This window comes from Lithobates pipiens, unplaced genomic scaffold (assembly GCF_037356315.1).
Source record: "Lithobates pipiens isolate NorthernLeopardFrog02 unplaced genomic scaffold, aLitPip1_a1.2 Scaffold_8, whole genome shotgun sequence".
NCBI classification, from domain to species: domain Eukaryota; kingdom Metazoa; phylum Chordata; class Amphibia; order Anura; family Ranidae; genus Lithobates; species Lithobates pipiens.
In genome coordinates, this window is record NW_027507903.1 from 231,212,928 (window position 1) to 231,236,081 (window position 23,154).

The 23,154-nt window shown below is 42.9% G+C and overlaps 1 protein-coding gene across 5 annotated transcripts in view; it reads right to left on the reverse strand.

The window, feature by feature from the left end:
- SYT1 (synaptotagmin 1) overlaps positions 1-23,154 on the reverse strand; it is an 834,437-nt gene that overhangs the window by 245,658 nt on the left and 565,625 nt on the right. For 4 of the 5 annotated variants that reach the window (XM_077473911.1, XM_077473912.1, XM_077473909.1 and 1 more), the window contains one exon: positions 1,679-1,863. In XM_077473911.1, the coding sequence (XP_077330037.1) occupies positions 1,679-1,863 (185 nt within the window). Of the gene's footprint in view, positions 1-1,677; positions 1,864-23,154 lie in introns of all 5 variants that reach the window. The other variant, XM_077473913.1, reaches the window with a different exon arrangement.

Sequence of the window (23,154 nt, forward strand, 5' to 3'; positions counted from 1 at the left end):
CACATGATAAAGTAACACATTTATACTGACGGAGTAATAAAAAATAAAGATTGGGAACAGTCATAATCTACTAACTGAGGTGCAGCACGTGTCATCTGCATTAAAAAATATGAGCAATAAAATGGTATAAATCACTGCATTGCTATAAAGTCAGTAAGTTTCCAGCTGACTTAATGTGAGTGTACAGTAAATATTGTCCAGCCCCACCATACTTTCCTTGTAGAAATCTATAGGGAGGGCTCCACACTATAAAGAGAAGGGTGTGTAAATGCTCAGTATTCAAATAAAATATTTATTTGGCGGGCCTCCTGCTTACAGTAAGAGTTTGCCTTTCCCATGAGACAAGGTCTGACATACACTTTGGCATAAGGCACTCTGTTATATTTATATACAGCACCCCAAAATGTTCCCATTCCCTTTATTTGCTTCCAAAAAAACCCAAAAAACACTGCTTGGCTCCTGCAAGAAAGGCACTGAGAAAATAAGTACCCTTTTATTGCCTAATATTTTGAATGTAATTAAATATACCGTATATACTCGAGTATAGGCCGACCCGAATATAAGCCGAGGCCCCCAATTTACCCCCAAAAAAACTGGCAAACTTATTGACTCGTGTATAAGCCGAGGGTGAGACATGCCTGTCCATCCCTGTGTGTGTGTCCGTCCATCCCTGTGTGTCCGTCCATCCCTGTGTGTCCGTCCATCCCTGTGTGTCCGTCCATCCATCCCTGTGTGTGTGTGTGTCCATCCATCCATCCATCCCTGTGTGTGTGTGTCTCCATCCATCCATCCATCCATCCCTGTGTGTGTGTGTCTCCATCCATCCATCCCTGTGTGTGTGTGTCTCCATCCATCCATCCATCCCTGTGTGTATCCATCCATCCCTGTGTGTGTGTGTGTCTCCATCCATCCGTGTGTGTGTGTGTGTGTGTGTGTGTGTGTGTGTGTGTGTGTGTGTGTGTGTGTGTGTGTCCAGCCTACCTGTGTCCCGAGCCTTTGTCCCGAGCCTCCGTCCCGTGCCTTGCCTCCTTGCCTCCGTCCCGTGTCGTGCCTTGCCTTGCCTCCGTCCCGTCCCGTCCCGTGCCGTGCCGTGCCGTGCCTTGCCTTGCCTTGCCTCCGTCCCGTGCCCTCTTCGTCGGCGCCTCGGCGGCCATTGTAAAATTCAAAAGCCGCGCCTCCGCCTTCGCCTGTGATAGGCGGAACACTGAATTTCCCAGCAGCCTGTGTTCCGCCTATCACGGACATCGTATCATCCTCGTCCGTAGTACGAGGATGATACGATGTCCGTGATAGGCGGAACACAGGCTGCTGGGAAATTCAGTGTTCCGCCTATCACAGGCGAAGGCGGAGCCGGAGGCGCGGCTTTTGAATTATAGAATGGCCGCTGTCTGTCTGCTCGACACGCTGATCGAGCGGGCAGACAGCGATGACTCGAGTATAAGCCGAGGGGGGCACTTTCAGCCTCAAAAAAGAGGCTGAAAATCTCGGCTTATACTCGAGTATATACGGTAATAAGAAAATCATACGAATTCACTAGTCTATTTGGCCTTCCACATGCTACATTGATTTTATTATGTGTTTCTGTTAAGAAAATAAGTAAGCTCATCAAACATTTACACGTTATCATTTTGCTCTACAAATGATAACATCAACAATTAAAAAAATAAATTATTTTTACCTGGTCTTTCATATTCTTGCCTAAATCTTTAACATCTTTCATGTTGATAGCATTCTTTCCACCCTTTTCCTTCCCCTTCTTCTTGTTCTTCTTTTTGAATAAACATTTTTTGCACACGCAGAAACAGCAGGTAAGAATCAGTAGAACGGCAACTATGGCTATTGCAATTAAGGCCCATGGTGGCACTGAAAAACAGAAGCAATGCATCTGCCTATAAAACCTAATTGGTAAAAAAAAAATACTTAAACATAATTAATGATGTACAATAGAAAATCTCCATATTCTCAGCACACAGTAATCTTTACAATCCTTACAACAAACCATTAGCTTAGTTGTAGCCACTGTGGAACATATCCTCTGCAAAGTTAATATTTGAAACTAATTATAGTTTCCATTTAGTAGATTAATGTATTCTTCTCCTCTCTTCCAACAGTGACTTGGCAGCCTGCCGACCTTCTACTCTCCAATGCCGTGGTTCTCAACTTTTTTTCAGTCAAGGCATTCTTTTCTGCATAATCTCCAGGCACCCCATTCTAAAATGTAAAAAAATGTAACAAATAGTTTTACATAATGCGGCAACAGCCACACATGTTGGACAGCCAACATTAGAGGAGATTTATTTTCCCAAAGCAAATGCACCTTTGTATGTTTGTACTGGGCACCCTGGTTGAAAAGGGCTACTCTAATGTACATACAGACCAGGTACACAGGAAAAAGGAGAAAACACTTGGACGACTTCACTACATCTCTTGAGAACTTTAAAGACAAATCTGTTCATTACATTTTTAGCTACAGAAGTCAGAGATCGTTTGTTGTAAAGTGTATTTATTTTTTTAAAGGATATTTCTAAAACCTAGTCACATTTCTATTTTAAGGATCATTTCCAGGTAAGTAAAAACAATTAGTGGGTTTCTACTCCTGGCCAACAAACACTGCAACTTTTCTAGAGTCATAATGTTCATTTCAGCAAAAAGACTTAATATTGGGGTTGATTTACTAAAGGCAAATAACCTGTCATTTTTTCAAGTCCAGTTACACTCTGCAAGTGCAATTGCTCCTGGGATTAGTAAATAAAGTAAAGTTTCCCTTTACAAAGAATACCCAATCACATGCAAGGAAAAAACAGAATTTTTTTCTTGAACATTATTGGATGATGGAACTCACCCTAATATACTAAGCTCTGGAGAAACCGCACTTGCAGACTGTAATTGCACTTGCAAAAGTGCACAGTTCTATTTACCCTTAGTATATCAACCCCATTTTGTAGTTGGAAAAACTCTGTCATCTTAAGAAGGTGTAGTATTTTATTTGACTTTCTCTTTTGGTCAAATTGGTAAACAGGGCAAATAGCGAGGGTGAATCTCCCTAAAGGTAGCACAAACAGCAATAAAAGCCCAACAGCAGTTATAATCCCCATCTGCTCTGTTCAAAACTATAAAAAGTTTTTCCTTTAGTTGTACTTTAAAGAGGTTGTAAACCTCCCTGTGTAGTTTGTACCAATAGGTAAGCCTAGAACAAGGCTTACCTATAGGTACTGTAAATGTGCGCCTGTGCCATTTCTTTAGGAGCGTGTACTGTGACCAGAAGCTCCTGTGCACATGCGCAGGAGTGACATCATGTGGCTCCAGCCAGTCACACAGCGGTCCAATCATCAATATGAATTGTTCTTTAGTTCAATTTTCTCTTTGCAAGTAGGGTTCAAACTTTTCCATTTTATATGTGACTGCAATCCTATTAACATCATGGAGTTCCAATTTGTATATTTTTCACTAGTGAAATTATATAGTTTTCTACAGGCAACTGCTACTCAAGGTCATCTTTGTGTTGTATTTCAGATGTCTATACAAATGCATATCTGTATTCAACACTGCACAGGATTCAACTTTTTATGTGCAAGTATAACGCATTTTACTTTACTATACCAGTACCAAATACTTACGAGAACAATTATACCAGTTCATGACACTTGCTACTATGGTTAGTGGAAAACAGAGCTTACAGATAATGATAGAAAGAAAATATGAACCAATTGTAAATTAAGGACAAAGATAAAATAATACAGTGAAACTATTATCAGCAAATGAAAATAGACTGCGTAGCAAATCATAAAAATCAAGTAGAGTTTACTATCTTTTTGTCTTTTAACAATCTTAAAGATTAGAAGGATTATTATGCAAGTTGCAAGTTGTAAGTCTACTCTTGAAGCTTATATTATCTGGTAAAGATAAGATGAGCAATTGTAAAAAAAAAAAACACCCCACCAATTATTGATCTACGCCATTGATTAGCTGCATGGAAACATTCTACTTTCAAATCAAACATTTTCTCACTATGAAGCTGATTGTGTTATTTGGAGAAGCAGAGAAAAGCACTATTTTTTTTGTTCTCCTTTCTGCCTTTTGTGACTGGAGTATAAATCTAAAAATATGACCAGATGAAAATATTGTAAGTAAAGTGTGTTTTTTCAACAGTATTTTTAAATTAGCAGCACCACCACTAACAGCATCAGTTAGGGCACAGAGTATAATGACGATTACAATTAAGAATTAAAAAAAATATATTTTAGGTATGATAGGTATGAAAAATGAACAGGTAAAATTGTGTTTTGCAGGGTGACATAATACCAAAACAAAGCATGAATGTTTTCAGGAAACCTAATGTTTCCTCATCGTTACCTTATGGTGACTCTAAAGAACATTTGTTAGCCTGATAGACCTAATAGGAAATCTAACAACCCAATGAAGCAGCACAAAATTCAGTCTTATGTCACGTACACACGACCAAACTTTTTGACAGTGAAGGTCCAACAGAGCGAATCCGTCTGATAATTTGATCGTGTGCAGGCTTCATCGGAGCTTTGGTGTCCAAAACTCTGACGGACTTTAGAAATAGAACATGTTTTAAATGTTCCGCCGGTCCACCAGACCCAGTTCCTAGCAGGAAACCCGTTCGTCTGTATGCTGGTCCGACAGATCAAATACGACGCAAGGGCAGCTACAGCACCTGCCCGCAAGAATGGTTCTTGGCTGCAGGGTACTGTACATCTCACGCTCGCTGCAATAGCAAAAACACATTTTCCTATTGCAGTAAGAGCGAGAGAGAGGCGACAATGTCCCTTGGGTCTGGTATGGATTTTAAAAGGAACCGCTTTTGCCAAAAAATGGTGTGGGGCCCCCCCCCCAGGGTCCATACCAGACCCTAATGTGAGCATGCAGCCTGGCCAGTCAGGAAAGGGGATGAGGACAAGTGAGTGGCCCCCCTCCTGAACCATACCACGACACATACCATGCCGTACCCACGCCCTGCGGGCCCCCCACCTCAAAGCACCTTGTCCCCATGTTGATGAGGACAAGGGCCTCTTTCCGACAACCCTGGCCTCTTATCCCACTCTCTGGCCTCCTCTCCCAGTCTCTGGTTCTTCTCCTGCTCTCCGATTCTATTCCTGGGCTCCTCTGCAAATTTCTGCTCTTTTGCCGCTCTTTTGCTAGCGGTGACCCAGTGTTTTCCATTGTCTTCTTCCCTCTTCTCTTCTTCCGATGTTGACAAAACGCTCTCTGCCACTGCAATGCTGAGTGCACAGTGTGCTATGATTTATATAGGCATGGGGCGGGGTCATCGGGGGATGTCACCCAGTGACCCCACCCCTCATGACGTCACATTACCAGCATGCCCAGGGCTCCCCCTTCCCCAAAGCACACACCCCCCCATGTTGACGGCATGCGGCCTGGTACGGTTCAGGAGGGGAGGGCTGCTCGCTTGTCCCCACCCCCTTTCCTGACCGGCTAGGTTGCGTGCACGGATAAGGGTCTCGTATGGACCTTGGGGGACCCCCGCGCCATTTTTTTGGCGTAGGGGTTTCCCCTTAAAATCTATACCAGGCGACAGGGCTCGCAAAGGTGTCAATCTCGCCGATAAAAACGGTGAGATTGACTTCCTTTTCTAGGCCCGTCGTAACTCATCACATTCAAAATGAGCGGAATTTAGTCCAAGTGTGAGCAAGTCCGTTCATTTGGAAGTCCGTCGTAAGTCCATTGGGAAGTTCGTCGGGCCTAATCTGTTGGAAAGTCCGGTCATGTGTACGCGGCATTACAGTGCTACTGCTAATTGTGAGCCTGTGGCTTAATGTTGTCAGCTTGTAACAGGAAGTTCTGTTTGAACCCTAAAAGTAGGATTTCCAGGTAAGAAACTGCAACAGATTCACAAAAAAAGACTTGCACAAGGGAAAAACTAATATTGTCAGGCATGATGCCAGGGATATTGAAAACTAGATTTGGGGTTTACATATACATTAACTATCTTGTTGTAGAATACTGAAAGCTACCATGAACATTTGCTTAGATAATTCAGTGATCCACAAAAGCATCAATAAGGATGTGTTCTCTTTAACCAGTTGAAGATCAAGCATTTTCTGGCACTTTTTGTTTACATGTTAAAATCATTTTCTGCTAGAAAATTAGTTAGAACCCCCAAACATTATATATTTTTTAAAAGAAGATGCCCTAGCAAATACATTGGTGGGGTTTTGCAAGTTTTTCAAAGTCACACAGTATTTGTCCAGTGGTTTTTAAATACAGTATTTGGATCTTTTTTTAAAATACACTTTTTAAAATTTTAATGCAAAAAAACACAATACATAACCTAATTTTTGTAAAATATAAAATATGTCACGCAGAGTAAATAAATACCATACATGTCATGCTTTAAAATTGTGCACACCCACACAATGGCGACAAACTACATACATTTTACTGTCCATAATGCGACACTTAACAGGTTACCACTGTCCATGATCTGACATTCATAGCAATGCCTCCCATGGGGCAATCGTGGTTTGAGTGCGTTCAGAACCGATGCGCTCTAGCACGGGGGGGGGGGGGGGGATAAGGGCAGTTTTTTTTTTTTACTAATTAGATCTTTTTTTATTTTTACACTGTTAATTTAAAAAAAAAAGATCACTTTTATTGCTGTCACAAGGAATGTAAACATCCCTTCTGACAGCAATAGGCATGTGACCAGTATTTCTTCTGAAGGGATCTGGAGTCTATAAGACCCCAAATCCCTCCTTTGCACTTGAAAGCATTCAAAACGTCAAGATCTGAATTTTTGAACACTTCAGATTTTTTTTAAACTGGAGCCTTTAAAACTAGACTAGACTAAACTACACAGTGTTTGTGCAGTGATTTTTGTGAATTAATATGTTTGGGAAAAAATACACTTTAACCGATTGCCGATCAGCTGCCGTCATTATACTGTGGCAAGTTGGCACGATCCCACTAACTGTCGTTGCTATACGTCGGTCTCTTTAAGTGGGACAGCAGGCACGCGAGCGCCCGCTGCACAGAGGGGGTGCCGATGCTCATGACCAGTGGTCGCGATGACTGCCGGCAAGACAGGACAGAGAGATTGTGAGTTCCTACGAGCTGGGAATCACAATCTCTCAGATCCTACAGTCACTTCCATCACCCACAGTTAGAACACACACCTAGGGAACACAGTTATCCCCTTGATAGCCACCTAGTGTTAACCCCTTACCTGCCAGTGACATTTATACAGTAATCAGTCCATTTTTATAGCACCGGTTGCTGTATAATTGTCAGTCGTGTTCATGGAATAACTCCAAACAAAAATCTTCATAGGCAATGCTTTGTAAGCCTTTACAGGTTACTAGTGCAGAGTTACAGAGGAGGCTTGGTACTAAAATGTATGCTCTCATTCTGATGCTTACAGCAATACCTCACATGTGTGGTGTGATCGCCCTCTATGTATAGGTACGGGACCAAGGCATGCATTCACCTTTGTGCACAATCACAGAGAATAGGTAAGCTTACATTTTTTCTTCTTTATTATTTATTTAATTATGTTTCTTTAAATTTTATTGATTACTTTTTATTGCTGTCGAAGGAATGTAAACATCACTTGTGACAGCAATGGGCAGTGACAGGAACTGAGGTTTATTAGACCTGATATGTCTCTTTTGACCTTAAAAGTTTGGTGTGATTAAATGCTTTCAAGATTTAAAAATGGCTCTGTTTACATCTGGGGAAACTTCCGGTTTCCTATACGAGAGAGAGTATTGAAGATCTTCCGGCCTTCCAATGGCTCTGTGGTAAGCTGGAAAAACCGATTCCAGGTTCTCCGGTGGAACGGAGATCCCTGAGAGGCATTGGCAGGCACCGGGGGGTTGGCAACCCCTCCCGTCAACTGTAAAAGCAATCCAAAGGTTAATTAGCTGCTCACATGGCTTTTACATAAAAGCCAATTGCCTGATGTAAAAACAATACTGGGATGATGCCTGTAGCTGCAGGCACTATCCTGGTATATCATTTGAAAGCTGCAATGTCAATATACATTTATGGAGCAAAAACTTCAGATACGTCAATGTGCTTCAGGGGATAGGCACCCCTTTTCTTCAAGGCTAGTGTACATAGAACAATAAAAATATATCTATTCATCTGGTGACTGAAAGTGAATGCACAATATAATAAACAATATAAACATCTATATAAATAAGCTAGAAATAAAGTGTTGAATAAGCATTAATATCCTTATAAAGGTTTAAGTGTATATTAGTATAAATGTAAGTATTGAAGTGAAACAAAGTCTCCCTAGAGCCACACATTCGTATCATCCCTGAGGTAACACTGACCAGGTCACGCTCCCAAAGTGTTTTGCTCTGCCCATTGGAGCTTAGTCACGGGGAACTAAATTTAAGTATAATAAATATAAATACAAATTACCATAAAACAAACTATAATTCAACTGTTTATACATCATAACTTGCAGCTAGTTATCATGAATTCATGTATTTCTGCAAAATATTATATGTCACCTTCACCTCTGATAGAGTTATTCCCTAACCTACTCAACACTCACTCAGCCTTGCTTAACTCATTCTAGACTAATTAACATACCCTCCCTTGGTTAATCAATAAATTGTTTTATAAGGACAATCCTTTTTTGTATATCTTATTCCTATTTTTCTTGATCCAGTTCATTGTTGTGATGCATTTTTTCATATAATTATATATGACATTTTACAGATGTTCATGGTTATGAGTGATTGTATGAATAGTTGAATTATGGTTTATATTTTAGGTATTATTTATATTTTCATTGAATATACTTAAAATAGTTGCAAATGCCCATTTATTAATTGTACCTATAGGTAAGCTTATAATAAGGCTTGCCTATACATACTGTAAATATCTCATAAAAATGTACCGTTCAGGAGATATTTACTGTATATGCAGCCGATGCGCTCTGAAGGAACAGCCACCCGTGCCGTTCCTTAAAAGCACTGTGTCATAACCGGCGGCTCCCACGCACATGTGCGGGAGTGATGTCATGTGGCTCCAGCCAGTCACACAGCCAGAGTCCACAGACAAAGAAGGAAGAGGGGTAAAGATGGATGTGGCTTCCAGCATTGATAACACATTGGTGGAGGGCTTTGTTTGCAGGTGAGTTTCACATAACAGTATGCCTTTACTTTGCAGGTCAGAAAAAAAAGCTAGTGGTTTACTTCCTCTTTAAATGATAATATTCTACATTTTAAGATTTATAACCCATTCATTTTTATGCAATATATATATATATATATATATATATATATATATATATATATATATATATATATATATATATATATATATATATATATATATATATATACTGAAGAAAGGGAAGGCCTAACCCCCAAAAAAGCATTCACTGTATCTAATGTGCTCTCTTTAAAATAACAATTTAATGAATTTCTAAGTGAGATGGCCATTTTTATTACACACTTGTCACCCCATATAAAGGATTTATTGTGATGTAAAAAAAAAATAATTGACATTTCAACATGCAAAGGTTTTTAAACCACATTAAAGTAGTTACTTAAGAAGAAACAATGTGCACCATAATGTTTTGACACACAGAGCTCTTCATCGTGCATCCATTTAGTGCATAACAAACTGTCACCAATTTCTGCTTGTGTGATTACACGCTAGAATAATGATGAAAGAAAATCCAAGAACCATCTGCTGACAGAGACACTAATAACAATGCCTGCCATCACTGGACTGATCATTTTCCCTTTCTAACATACCTTTCTGGTAGAGCTCAACACTTTTCTTAGCATCTACATGGAAAAAACGAAACAGCAGTAATTTAGTAAAGCGAGAACAGAGGCTGAAAACAGGAAAATTGCTCACTCAAAGTAGCCAAATGGAGTGGAAATTATGATTGCAAGATGCTGGATAGGATATTGCTACTTGAAGTGATAATTTATGTCTTTGGTGAGAAAATGAACACCTTCCATGGATGGTCATATTGTTCTTTCTTCATAGAGTAGCAGCAATGTTCATACATGTCAAGAGAAAATGGCTTCCTCCCGACTATTTCAACAAGCGTATTTGCATAATTTTTATCATGAAAGAAAATTCCTATAGTAATTTTCTTAAATCAAAACCACTTTCAAGAAAATTATTAATCTGCCATTCATTGTTTCTTCATGATGTTGGAACATTTAGCATAAAACATATAAGAAGAAGAAGAAAAAAAGCTACAGAATTTCGTTTACATATATCCCAGGGGTGCAGCACCATTAAAAAAAAAGTTGTTAATGTAATTCTGGAATTATCACCTGTTATACACATTAAAGTGTTCAGTGTATAATATAATGTCCTTTAATGTTTATGCTCTGACTGTTGCATTGAATTTCTGTGTCAATAAATCAGCTCATGAATTAAAGTGGAACTCTAAACAAAAGGTGGTTTTCCATGTTTTTATATAGTTGAAACGGGTTAGGCCTACTGGTAACGACTAATCACACAGACAAAGTGAAAGGGTATATCTCAGTTAGGACATATACAATTATAAAAACCCTCTTTTAAAAGTAGTTTTATCTAGTAAAACTGAACATATTTTAACCACCTCAATACAGTGCAGTTCCTGACCAGACCAATTTTCAGCTTTCAGTGCTCTCACAGTTTGAATGACAATTACTCAGTCATGCAACACTGTACCCATATGAAACTTGCGTCCTTTTTTCCACACAAATAGAGCTTTCTTTTAGTGGTATTTAATCACTAGTGAGTTTTTTATTTTTTGTGCTATAAATAAAATAAAACTTACATTTTGTGAAAAAAATGCCTTTTTCTTTGTTTTTGTCATAAATTTTTGCTAATTAGTAATTTTTCTTCATACATTTTGGCCAAAATGTATACTGCTACATATCTTTGGTAAAAATAACCCACATTAGTATATATTATTTGTTTTTTTTTAAAGTTATAGAGTCTACAAACTATGGTGCCAATCGCTGAAAATTGATCACATCTGATCAGGCCTTCAGTACATCTGGTGAGTCTCATTTCTTGAGACACTAACAAGTCAGGAAAGTACAAATACCCCCCAAATGACCCCTTTTTACAAAGTAGACATTCCAAGTTATTAAGTAAGTAGCATGATGAGTTTTTTTTAAGTTGTCATTTTTTCCCACAATTCTTTGCAAAATGAAATTTTTTTTTATTATTATTTTTTTTTACAAAATTGTCATATTATCAGGTTATTTCTCACACACAACATATGCATACAACAAATTACACCCCAAAATACATTCTGCTACTCTTCCCGAGTACGGTGATACCACATGTGTGAGACTTTTACACATCCTGGCCACATACAGAGCACCAACATTGATGTAGTACCTTCAGACGTTCTACGAGCAAAAATGACGCATCTCATTTCTCAACCACCTATTACACTTTTGAAAGCCCTGGAGTACCAGGACAATGGAATTGCCCATAAAATTACCCCATTTTGGAAAGCAAACACCCCAACGTATAATCTGTGAGGCATAATGAGTCTTTTGAATGGTTAATTTTTTTCCAGAAGTTTTTGGAATATGTGGAAAAAAATTAAAACACATTTTTTTTACACAAAATTGTCAATTTATGAGATATTTCTAACGCATAGCATGTATATAGCAAAAATTACACCCCAAAACACATTCTGCTACTCCTCCCAAGTAGGGCGATACCACATGTGTAGGACTTTTACACAGCCTGGCCACATAGAGAGGCCGAACATTGAAGTAGTACGTTCAGGCGTTCTAGGAGCATAAATGACACATCTCATTTCATTCCTACCTATCACACTTGTGAAGGTCCTGGACCACCAGGACAGTGAAATTACCCACAAAATGACCCCATTTTGGAAAGCAAACACCCCAACGTATATTCTATGAGACATGGGCTGCAAATAGGTACTAGGGTACTCTGATGGCCTGGTGACAGGTACTCTGGTACTCTGATGGCCTGGTGACAGGTACTCGGGTACTCTGATGGCCTGGTGACAGGTACTCGGGTACTCTGATGGCCTGGTGACAGGTACTCGGGTACTCTGATGGCCTGGTGACAGGTACTCTGATGGCTTGGTGACTGGTACTCTGATGGCTTGGTGACTGGTATTTGGGTACTCTGAAGGGCAGTGACAGGTACTCATATGGACTGTGACAGGTACTCGGGTACTCAGATGAACTGTGACAGGTACTCGGGTACTCAGATGAACTGTGACAGGTACTCGGGTACTCAGATGAACTGTGACAGGTACTTGGGTACTCAGATGGACTGGGACAGATACTCGGGTACTCAGATGGACTGGGACAGGTACTCGGGTACTCTGATGGGCTGTGACAGGTACTCGGGTACTCTGATGGGCTGTGACAGGTACTCGGGTACTTTGATGGGCTGTGACAGGTACTCGGGTACTCTGATGGACCGTGACAGGTACTCAGGTACCCTGATGGACTGTGACAGGTACTCGGGTACTCTGATGGACTGTGACAGGTACTCAGGTACTCTGATGGACCGTGACAGGTACTCGGGTACCCTGATGTGCCGTGACAGGTACTCAGGTCCCCTGATGTGCCGTGACAGGTACTTGGGTACTCTGATGGGCCATGATAGGTACTCGGGTACTCTGATGGGCCGTGACAGGTACTCGGGTACTCTGATGGTCCGTGACAGGTACTCGGGTACTCTGATGTGCCGTGACAGGTACTCGGGTACTCTGATGTGCCATGACAGGTACTCGGGTACTCTGATGGGCTGGGACAGGTACTCGGGTACTCTGATTGGTTGTGACAGGTACTCAAATACTCTGATGGACTGTGACAGGTACTTTGATGGACTGTGATTGACAGGTACTATGAGGGGTGGTGACAGGTCCTCTTTATTGGGGGGGGGGCGCAATCAGTGTGATTGGTGTACACTAGGCGGTAACGAGATGTTACCGCAATCTCCTCCTCACACACGATCGGTGTGTGAGGAGGAGAACAACCCGGAAACATCTTGTTACCGCGGTTTGTTTACATTTTAGTGATCGGCTGTGATCCTTTCACAGCCGATCACGTGGGTAAACAGCCGGCCAATAGCGGTTTACCAGCGTCGGTGATGAGCAGTGTTCCCAGGGAACACACCGCCACCCACGTGCACCCGCAGCGCAATCGCGATCGCGCGCATGCGCCGTGCACAGCCGGGGTGTGACCATCTGTGATCGGCCGTGACTTCATCACGGCCGATCACGTGGTAAACAGCCATAACCAATGGCTGTTCACCCCCTTCGGTGGCGAGCGGTGTCTCCGTGACACGCTGCCACCAAAGAAACAGGGATGTGCGCGCCCGATAGTGCGCATTCTCTGTTTAAACGGGAGGCCGTCATATGACGGCCTCCTGCCACAATAGTTGCGCCGCCTGGCCGTCATTTGACGGCCGGCGGTCAGCATCTAGTTAATTAGGTCTTTTCAGGCTGACCAAGTTGATTAGGTAGTGGGGAAAGCTTGTATTGTTTATTGCGCAACTATACCTTTGTGCATCTATACCAGGAGGTCATAAATGCAACTAAAATCTTTACAGCCTTTGAGCAAAATGTAAATTTGGGCCCCTCAAATCACATATACATACATCGGGGTGTCTTGAAAGGCCTCAATGTTCTTATTTTTAATAAAATTGGGCAATTCTTTGCAATCCTTCTAAGTTTGCTAAAGGCAGAAATCAAAAAGGAAATGCTGTTTTTGCCGGCCCATGCAATGTGAGAATGCAGTAAGCAGGGATGTTTGGGTGCTGAGATCTGGCCCTTATCTGACCTGACAGGCCAAAAAAAATGTGGCTCCTGAAACATACCAAGGCATACACCCTCAACAAAGCACCTTATTTCCATGTTGATAAGGACAAGGACAATAACTCTGATCAGGTAGTTATGGAAGTCTGTGTGCAGGGGGCATATCAGAATATGGAAATCCTCTTTAACAATAGGAGAGCATGCAGATGCATGAGTAAGGGATACATAGTATCCCTACTCATTCCCCACAAAACATATTTAGTTAATCATGTCATGAGAATCCCTATTATTTTGTTGACCAAATATACTGTGAACTCAATATATTGCCAAAGAGTGCTAAATATTGAAAGCCAAGTCATAAATAAAGTAATATTGTTAAAAATATATCAGCGTTAGTTCTTGTCCATTAATGGTGAATCCATAGCACTTAGAGGACTAAATAACACTGTCGGTGTCTCCATCTCTCATCCAGAAGCAAGATTTAGGAAACCCTTGCTGAGCAACCATTGGAAAAGGCAGAAGAGAAAAGCACCGCTTCTCAGTGTAGTAAATTTGTTTAGTCATAAACATAAAAACAAATGCACTCACATGAGATGAATAAATCAGTAACATATAAAGATGTACAGCAGGTGGCAGACCTCTCCCAACGAGGGCACATCTGGTTGTATAGAAGGGATGCTGTGTATAGAGTCCTGAGGGGTTGTGAGGCCTGGCAAAGGGGCTAACCCACACCAAAATGCTTTGCCAGGCCCCTCCTATACTGCATGTGATGTCATCGGCAGTGTAGCTCAGGAAGAGCACAGATTGGCAGTCCCCAGTGGCCCCCCAGTACTACATACACAATGGCCCTTCTATACAACCATCTGTGCCCTCCTGCTACTGATTTATTCATTGTATGTGAGTGCATTTGCTTTTATGTTTATGATTTTATAAAATTATAATTTTGAGAAGCTGAACTTTTGTTTACAGTGCCTTGAAAAAGTATTCATAGCCCTTTAAATTTTCCACATTTTGTCATGTTACAACTAGAGTTGAGTGGACACCTGGATGTGCGGGTTCGATGGGTTCGGCCGAACTTCGGGACCCGAACTTGACGCCGAACCCGAACCCCATTAAAGTCAATGGGGACCAAAACTTTTGAGGACTAAAATGTCGCAAAAAAAGTAATGGAAAGGGCTAGAGGGCTGCAAAATGTTGTTAAGAGCATGACAAGTGCTCTGCAAACAAATGTGGATAGGGAAATAACTTAAAATAACATAAAATACATAAAAAATAATATGCTGGAGGCCCCCTTCTCAGAAGAAGAGGTACAGGAAGTCATTAAAAACCTCAAATCAGGTTCTGCTCCAGGCCCCGATGGTCTCCATAACCCCTATTACAAGACATTTACCACCACCCTGACTCCACATTTGACAAAAAATTTTAACGCAAAGACACAGGGAACCCCACTTGATCCTCACTTAAACACAGCCTATATTGCAGTAATACCGAAACCAGATAAAAACCGGGAAGAAGTCAGTAATTATAAACCCATTGCCCTCATCAATAGCGACTTAAAAATCCTTACCAAACTCCTTGCAAATCGTCTAGCTTCCTTCATTAACCGATATGTTCATAAGGATCAAGTGGGGTTCATCCCAGGCAGACAGGGCCCTGATCAGATCAGAAGAGCCATAGACATAGTCTCCATCCTCCAGACAAACTGGCCCGGAGGCCAAGAAACAATCAGGCATGCTTTTATCACTGGACCTTCAAAAGGCCTTCCATTCAGTCGTCTCCTGGCCATACATCTTTACAATTGAATGTTGGGGCTTTGGTGACAAGTTTATGGTCCTGATCCAAGCTCTTTATTCAAATCATAAAGCCTATATTAGGATTCAAGGCCACTACTCCAAACCAATACATATAGGCAAAGGCACCAGACAAGGCTTCCTTTATCTCCACTAATCTTTTCAATAGCAATTGAGACACTCGGCATCTCCATTCACTGGGACCCCAACATACAAGGAGTTCAATGTGGCTCCCAGGTTCACAAATGTGGCCTGTTTGCAGACGACAAACACTGATGTCTAGTCACAGATTCCTATCTTAGGGAAAAAGACACATGGTTATTTCCGTCCCTCTCCTTACATTCACTCCTAGGGGTCGTTGTTAAGTTCCTCCTCTTGGGCACAGCTAGCTCCCATTGGAGGTGTACAGGGATCAGGTACACCTCTGACCATTAACAGGAATACCAACCCTTCACTCTAACGCTGCGTACACACGTAGCGGACTGTCCGGCGGAAAGTCCGCTCATTTTGAGCGCGTCTCCAGGTAGGCGGGGCCCGCGAAGGAGACGTCGCTGACCCTGCCACCTGGTATGGACTTAAAGGGGAACCCCAACGCCGAAAAAAATCGGTGTGGGGGTCCCCCCAGGTCCACATCAGACCCTTGTCCGAGCACGCTACCCGGCCGGCCAGGAAAGGGGGGACGAGTGAGCGCTCCCCCCCTCCTGAGCCGTACCAGGCCGCGTGCCCTCAACATGGGGGGGTGCCTCGCGGCCCCCCCACCCCAAAGCACCTTGTCCTCATGTTGATGAGGACAAGGGCCTCTTCCCGACAATCCTGGCCGTTGGTTGTCGGGGTCTGCAGGCGGGGGGCTTATCGGAATCCGGGAGCCCCCTTTAATAACCCTGCCTTCTGAGGTGCTGGCGGTGCCCTGGCTGCGTTGGCGACCTCTTCCTCCTCCTCTGCCTTCGCCTTGTGCTTCCACCGTGCCCCCGCTGTCGGGTGAGAATACCATTTCAAGGAGGCATAGAACTGGGCTAGTAATGCTGAGAATGGCGTCATCGGCACTGGCCATGTTGGGGGAGTACTCGAAACAGCGCAACAAGGCACACAGGTCTCGCATTGGAAGCCTAGTTATTGGTGGTGAAGTGGTGGTGTTCCGCAGAGTGACTCACGCGTGCGTGCTGCAGCTGAAACTCCATTATCACCTGCTGCTGCTTGCACAGTCTGGCCAGCATGTGCAAGGTGAGCGGGAAGTCCGAAGTTACGCTGCAACACTGACAGGCGAGTAGCAGCAGGGTGAGAACGCCGAAAGTGCGCACAGATGGCCGCACTTTCTGCAGCAGCTCTGGCATATGGGGGTAATTTTTAAGAAACCTCTGGACCACCAAGTTCAGCACATGCACTAGGCAAGGGATGTGCGTCAAACCGGATAGGCCCAGAGCTGCTACAAGATTTCGCCCATTATCGCACACCACCAGGCCGGGCTTGAGGCTCACTGCCACCAACCACTCATCGGTCTGTTGTTCCATGTCCCTCCACAACTCCTGCGTGGTGTGGGGTTTTTCCCCCAAACAGGAAAGTTTTAAAACTGCCTGCTGTCGTTTACCCCTGGCTGTGCTGAAGTTGGTGGTGAAGGTATTACGCTGACCGGATGAGGAGGCGGTAGAGGATGAGGAAGCGGAGTAGGAGGAGTTAGCAACAGGAGGCAAACTGAAGTGCCCTGCAATCCTCAGTAGTGGAAGGACCAAACTGCTATCTGCCTCAGGCCCAGCCGTCAATGCATTTACCCAGTGTGCTGTTAGGGAGATATAACGTCCCTGACCGTGCTTACTGGTTCACATATCCGTAGTTAGGTGGACCTTGCCACAGATGGCATTGCGCAGTGCATACCTGATTTTGCCCCCCACTTGGTTGTGCAGGGAAGGGATGGCTCGCCTGGAAAAGTAGTGGTGGCTGGGCACGACGTACTGTGGGACAGCCAATGCCATCAGGCTTTTAAAACTCTGCATCTCCACCAGACGGAATGACAGCATTTCAAAGGCCAGGAATTTTGAAATGCTGGCATTCAAGGCCAGGGATCACGAGTGGGTAGGGGGGTACTTCCTCTTCCGCTCCAGTGTTTGGGAGATTGAGAGATGAACGCTTCCATGGTACATTGTGGAGATGGTTGGTGACCCAGGTGGTAGTGTTGCTGGCAGATCCTCTGTTGGCAGGTGCCACCACTGTCACTACAGAGGTGGATGAAGAGGCCGAGAATGCAGCAGAAGAGGAAGCAGGAGGAGGCAGAGACCTTTCTTGGTTTTTGAGGTGTCTTCTCCACTGCAGCTCGTGCTTTGCACTTAGATGCCTGGTCATGCAGGTTGTGCTCAGGTTGAGAACGTTTATGCCTCACTTCAGGCTCTGATTGCACAGCGTGAAAACCACGCGTGTCTTGTCATCAGCACATTGTCTTAAGAACTTCCATGCTAGGGAACTCCTTGGACCTGGCTTTGGTGTGTTCAGTCCCTTGCTGCGTTGGGCAGTAGCAGGCATACTGTCTAGGGGACAGACGCTCTGCTTTTGCACCCTGCTCCCTCTTCTGCTGTTTTGGTGGCTCTGTGAAACCACCGCCTCTTCCTCCGAACTACACAGGTCACCTACATGACGTTGATTTCATGTGGGGTTGAGGACCTCATCGTCCTCCACATCCTCTTCCACCCAGTCTTCACCCCTGCCCTCCTTGTCAGTCTGCACAATTTTGAAAGCAGCAGCAGTTGGCACCTGTGTTTCGTCATCATCTGAGATGTGCTGCGATGGTCCTCCCATGTACTCATCTTGAAACATAAGTGGTTGGGCATCGGTGCACACAATCTCTTCCCCTTCTGGGGTAGGGCTAGGTGGATGGCCCTGGGAAACCCTGCTAACAGAGTCATCAAAAAGCAAAGAGACTGCTGCATCATTTGGGGCTCAGACTCCTTGGCTGATTTGCAAGGGGGTGAGGTGAAAGACTGATGGACATTGGCTGCAGGTGCCAACTCTGATCTTTCAGCAGGAGACTGGGTGGCAGACAATGTGAAGGAACTGGAGGCACTGTCAGCAACCCAATCTACTATCGCCTGTACTTGTCCTGGCCTCAACATTCGTAGAGCTGCATTAGGCCCGACCAAATACCGCTGCAGGCTCTGTCACCTACTTGCATCTGAGGAAGGTGTTTCACTTGTGCATGTAGCTGCCACATATCGGCCACATCCTCTCCCTGCAACAGTAGCTCCACCAGCAGCACCCCAACCGGGGCCACGTCCCTTCTTTGGTGTTCTCCTCATATTTCTCAAATTTAGGATCTTGCCCTAAATGGGTGTTTTTTGAGTTCTAAAGTGTGTATCTGACATGTACAGATATGCAGGAAACACTGTAAAATATATTTTTTTGGCCCTAAATGGGTGTTTTTAGAATAGCAGAATAGAGCAACAGTATCGAAAGGGTGTATCTCACACGTACAGATATGCAGAAAATGCTATAAAAAAATTTTTTTAGCCCTAAATTATTCTTTTTTTGAATAGTACAATAGAAGAATAGTATCTAAAATGTGTATCTCGCACGTACAGATATGCAGGAAACACTGTAAAATATTTTTATCTGCCCTAAATGGGTGTTTTTAGAATAGCAGAATAGAGCAACTGTATTTAAAGGGTGTATCTCACACGTACAGATATGCAGAAAACGCAGCCAAAACATTTTTTTTTGCCCTAAATTATTATTTTTTTGAATAGCAGAATTGAAGAACAGTATCTAAAGTGTGTATCTCACACGTACAGATATGCAGGAAACACTGTAAAATATATCTTTTTTTGCCCTAAATGTTTTTTTTTAGAATAGCAGAATAGAGCAACAGTAACTAAAGGGTGTATCTCACAGTAACATATGTAGTGCTGGTGCACTGAACTTGCATAAAATGCGCGCCGGCGCCAACCTAACTAACAGATGGATAAAAGTTATATTTTCTCTGGCACTGGGCTCAGGGCAGTATAAAAAGATTGTGCACTGCACCCACACAACAAAATCAAGGTAGATCGCTGAGTAATTTGATTTCTGAATCAGGACTCCTACATAATTCTCTCCCTCAAAGCAGCAGCATCAACCTTTCCCTACACTATCTAAAGCAGAGTGATGTGCTGTGCTGTGTGCCTCTAGCTTATATAAAGGCTGGGTCACATGCTGCACTGGCCAATCACAGCCATGCCATTAGTAGGCATGGCTGTGATGGCTTCTAAGGGCACACGAGTTAAAGGAATGTTAATTGGCTGCCCTGCAGCTGTTTAAAAAGCGCCATTACATTGCCGAACACCGAACTCGAACCCGAACATACAGTTAATTGTTCGGTTTCGGGACCCCAAAGTCCGGTACGAACCTGAACTTTACAGTTCGGGTTCGCTCAACACTAGTTACAACCAAAAATGTTAATGTATTTTATTAAGATTTTATGTGATAGACCAACACAAAGTGGCACATAATGGAAAATGGAAAAAAAGTATGGCACAAATGCAAACTTACCAAGACATGGCCGTCCACCTAAAATGACAGGCCGGGCAAGGAGAGCAATAATCAGAGAAGCAGCCAAGAGGCCCATGGTAATTCTAGAGAAGCTGCAAAGATCCACAACTCAGGTGGGAGAATCTGTCCACATGACAACTATTCGTCATGCACTCCACAAATCTGGTCTTTATAGAAGAGTGGCAGGAAGAAAGCCAATGTTGAAAGAAAGCCATAAGAAGTCCCGTTTGCAGTTTGTAAGACGCCTCAGGGGAACACAGCAAACATGTGGAAGAAGATGCTCTAGTCAGAAATTTTACTTTTTGGCCTAAAAGCAAAACGCTATGTGTGGTGGAAAACTAACACTGCACATCACCCTGAACACACCATCCCACTGTGAAACATGGTGGTGGCAGCATCATGTTGTGGGAATGCTTTTCTTCAGCAGGGATAGAGAAGCTGGTCAGAGTTGATGGGAAGATGGCTGGGGCCAGATATAAGGCAATCTTATAAGAAAACCTGTTAGCATGCAAAAGACTTGAGATTGGGGTGAAGGGTCACCTCTCAGCAGGAAAAAGACCCTAAACATACAGCCAGAGCTACAATGGAATGGTTTAGATCAAAGCACATTCATGTATGAGAGTTGCCCATTCAAAGTCCAGACCTAAATCCAAATGAGAATCTGTGGCAAGACTTGGAAATTGCTGTTCACAGACGCTCTCCATCCAATCGGACAGAGCTTGGGCCTTTTTTTCAAAGAAGAATGTGCAAACATGTCACTCTCTAGATGTGCAAATCTGATAGAGAAATACCCAAAAAGACTTGCAGCTGTAATTGCAGCAAAAGGGGTTCTACAAAGTATTGACTTTCACATATCTATTTGTAAAAAAAAAATGTACATATCATAATTTTCCTTCCACTTCACAAGTATGTGCCACTTTGTGCTGGTCTTTTACATAAAATCCCAATAAAATACGTTTACGTTTTTGGTTGTAACATGACAAAATGTGGAAAATTTCAAGGGGTATAAAAAACTTTTTCAAGCCACTGTACATTGACCAAATATAGTAAAGTCCATATTTGGTCAATGACATTAACCAGGAGACCATACCCCATTGTTTATATCAGCTGTCATCTCCCAGAGCTGTCATTTGTGGGAGAACAGTCATCAGGATTGTACATGTTGTCAGTTTTTTTTTTCTTTTGGTTAGTCGGTGGGCATCGCTGGACAATGTGATTGACTAAGGATGTATATTGTGGGGCTTTTTTTTAAATCACAATCTTGTCAGGGTACTTTCCTGGCTTTCCAGGCTCCAAGCTCTGATACAGGTCTGGTGGGGATTTTTAGGGGGAAATCCATGCTTTTTTTCTAAATTTTTGTGTGTGTGTGGGGGGGGTTACAATATTTTAATGTTGTGTTTGCCAAATGTGCCACAATACTCTATGTGCACTGTATGCACACAGTTTGTGTTTTCTATAAAGAAATGGTATAACACTAGCAATATGTTTCTTACTGTGGGTCATACTTACAGCTGTCAGGTGTTATTGCTCTGCACCTCCTAGCATATATATACAGACATGGGTAGCCCTTCCAAAGTAGGCAGCTGAAAGGAGGCTTTCCCAGAAATGTGTCCATACATGTAATCTAGATTCAGGTGTATCATCATCACAGTGGGTGTGGCTTCTTCTGACAACAGTCAGCGTTGGTTCCCTACGAGGCTTCCCAGCCTTTCTCCATTACAGAGGACTCCGCTGAATCCCTTGGCCAGGGCTGCTTGGGATTATGAGGGCTCAATCTCACTGCACTGCTACATGCACCAGTACAAGACCACATATGTGAGTACAATAGCTTTGAATGCTTGTTTTCAGTTTTATCTTTACATGTACCCCCAAGATTAACCAACTCATAGCTCATATCCTGACAGCCTTGAATTGCCTGATAGCACTGCTTTGAAAGTGAACCTTGTCTCCCCATCCCAAAGGGATCTCTATTACCATATCGGGGGAGATTTAGTCAGTGGAACTATTATTGGCCAAGCTTCCCAAGACCCTAATTCTTTTTGATACAATATGTAAACCCTTAAATCTCATTAAACCAGATCTTACAGTGATGCCCTGAATAAACTTGTTGGCACTTGTGTCCTCAGTAACCATCTGTTTTGCAATACTGTAAAGAGAGAATAACTACCTTAAATTCAATTTTTTTTTTTAAAGTTTGTGAAATGTTAGTATAGCCTATATCTTCCAGGTATAGAGAAGCAGCTCTACTCATATTTGTTTTAATTCCTTTGGTATTTTATGACTTGTAAGAGTATGACCATCAGGACTCATCTTTCTGGCCCCATCTTTACCTGCGGACCTGCATTGCAACATTAGGCATGCAGGTAGAGCTATTGTTTAGTTGTGGCCTGAACAGACACTAAGCAGCATGTCTGGGAATATAGCCCACACTGCACAGTAGGGCAATCATTCCTAAGACAGAGTTATCCAGTACCCACCATAAAATGAGAAACTGCGCTCTTCTCTTAGCACCCCACCACCTCACAACCACCTGAAACCCCTTTAGGCTATCACCCACTTATCAGGCCCCTTGACCCCTGTTGGATGGAGAAGGGGATGGGGCCAACAATGACACATGCCAACATGTTTGTAGTGTTTGTGACACTAAATGAAATAGTACCAATATGTGTGGAAAAGTTTAAAACATGGGGCTATCAATCATCAAAAAGAAATTGTCCCTGTTTTGGTGCTGTCATGGAAAGAAAAAATGCCTGAATCAATGGTGTCATTTAAAAGAAAAAGTTGGTAATGTGACTGACATGAAAAAAATGTCCCTGAATTGTTTGCGTCACAGAGGAAAAATGTCCCTGCATCGGTGGTATCACAGAAAGAAACACCATTACAAAGCTCCTCCTTCATCCCCCTCCAGTACAAAGCTCTTTCTTTAACTCCCCACTACAAAGCTCTTCCCCTATCCCCCTAGTGCAGAGCTATCCCTCCAACCCCTCCTCCTCCCACTACAATGCTCACCCCCCCAAGTACAGAGATCTTCCATCCACCACATCCCCAGCTATCTACTGAGCCCTGAGTGCAGACGGA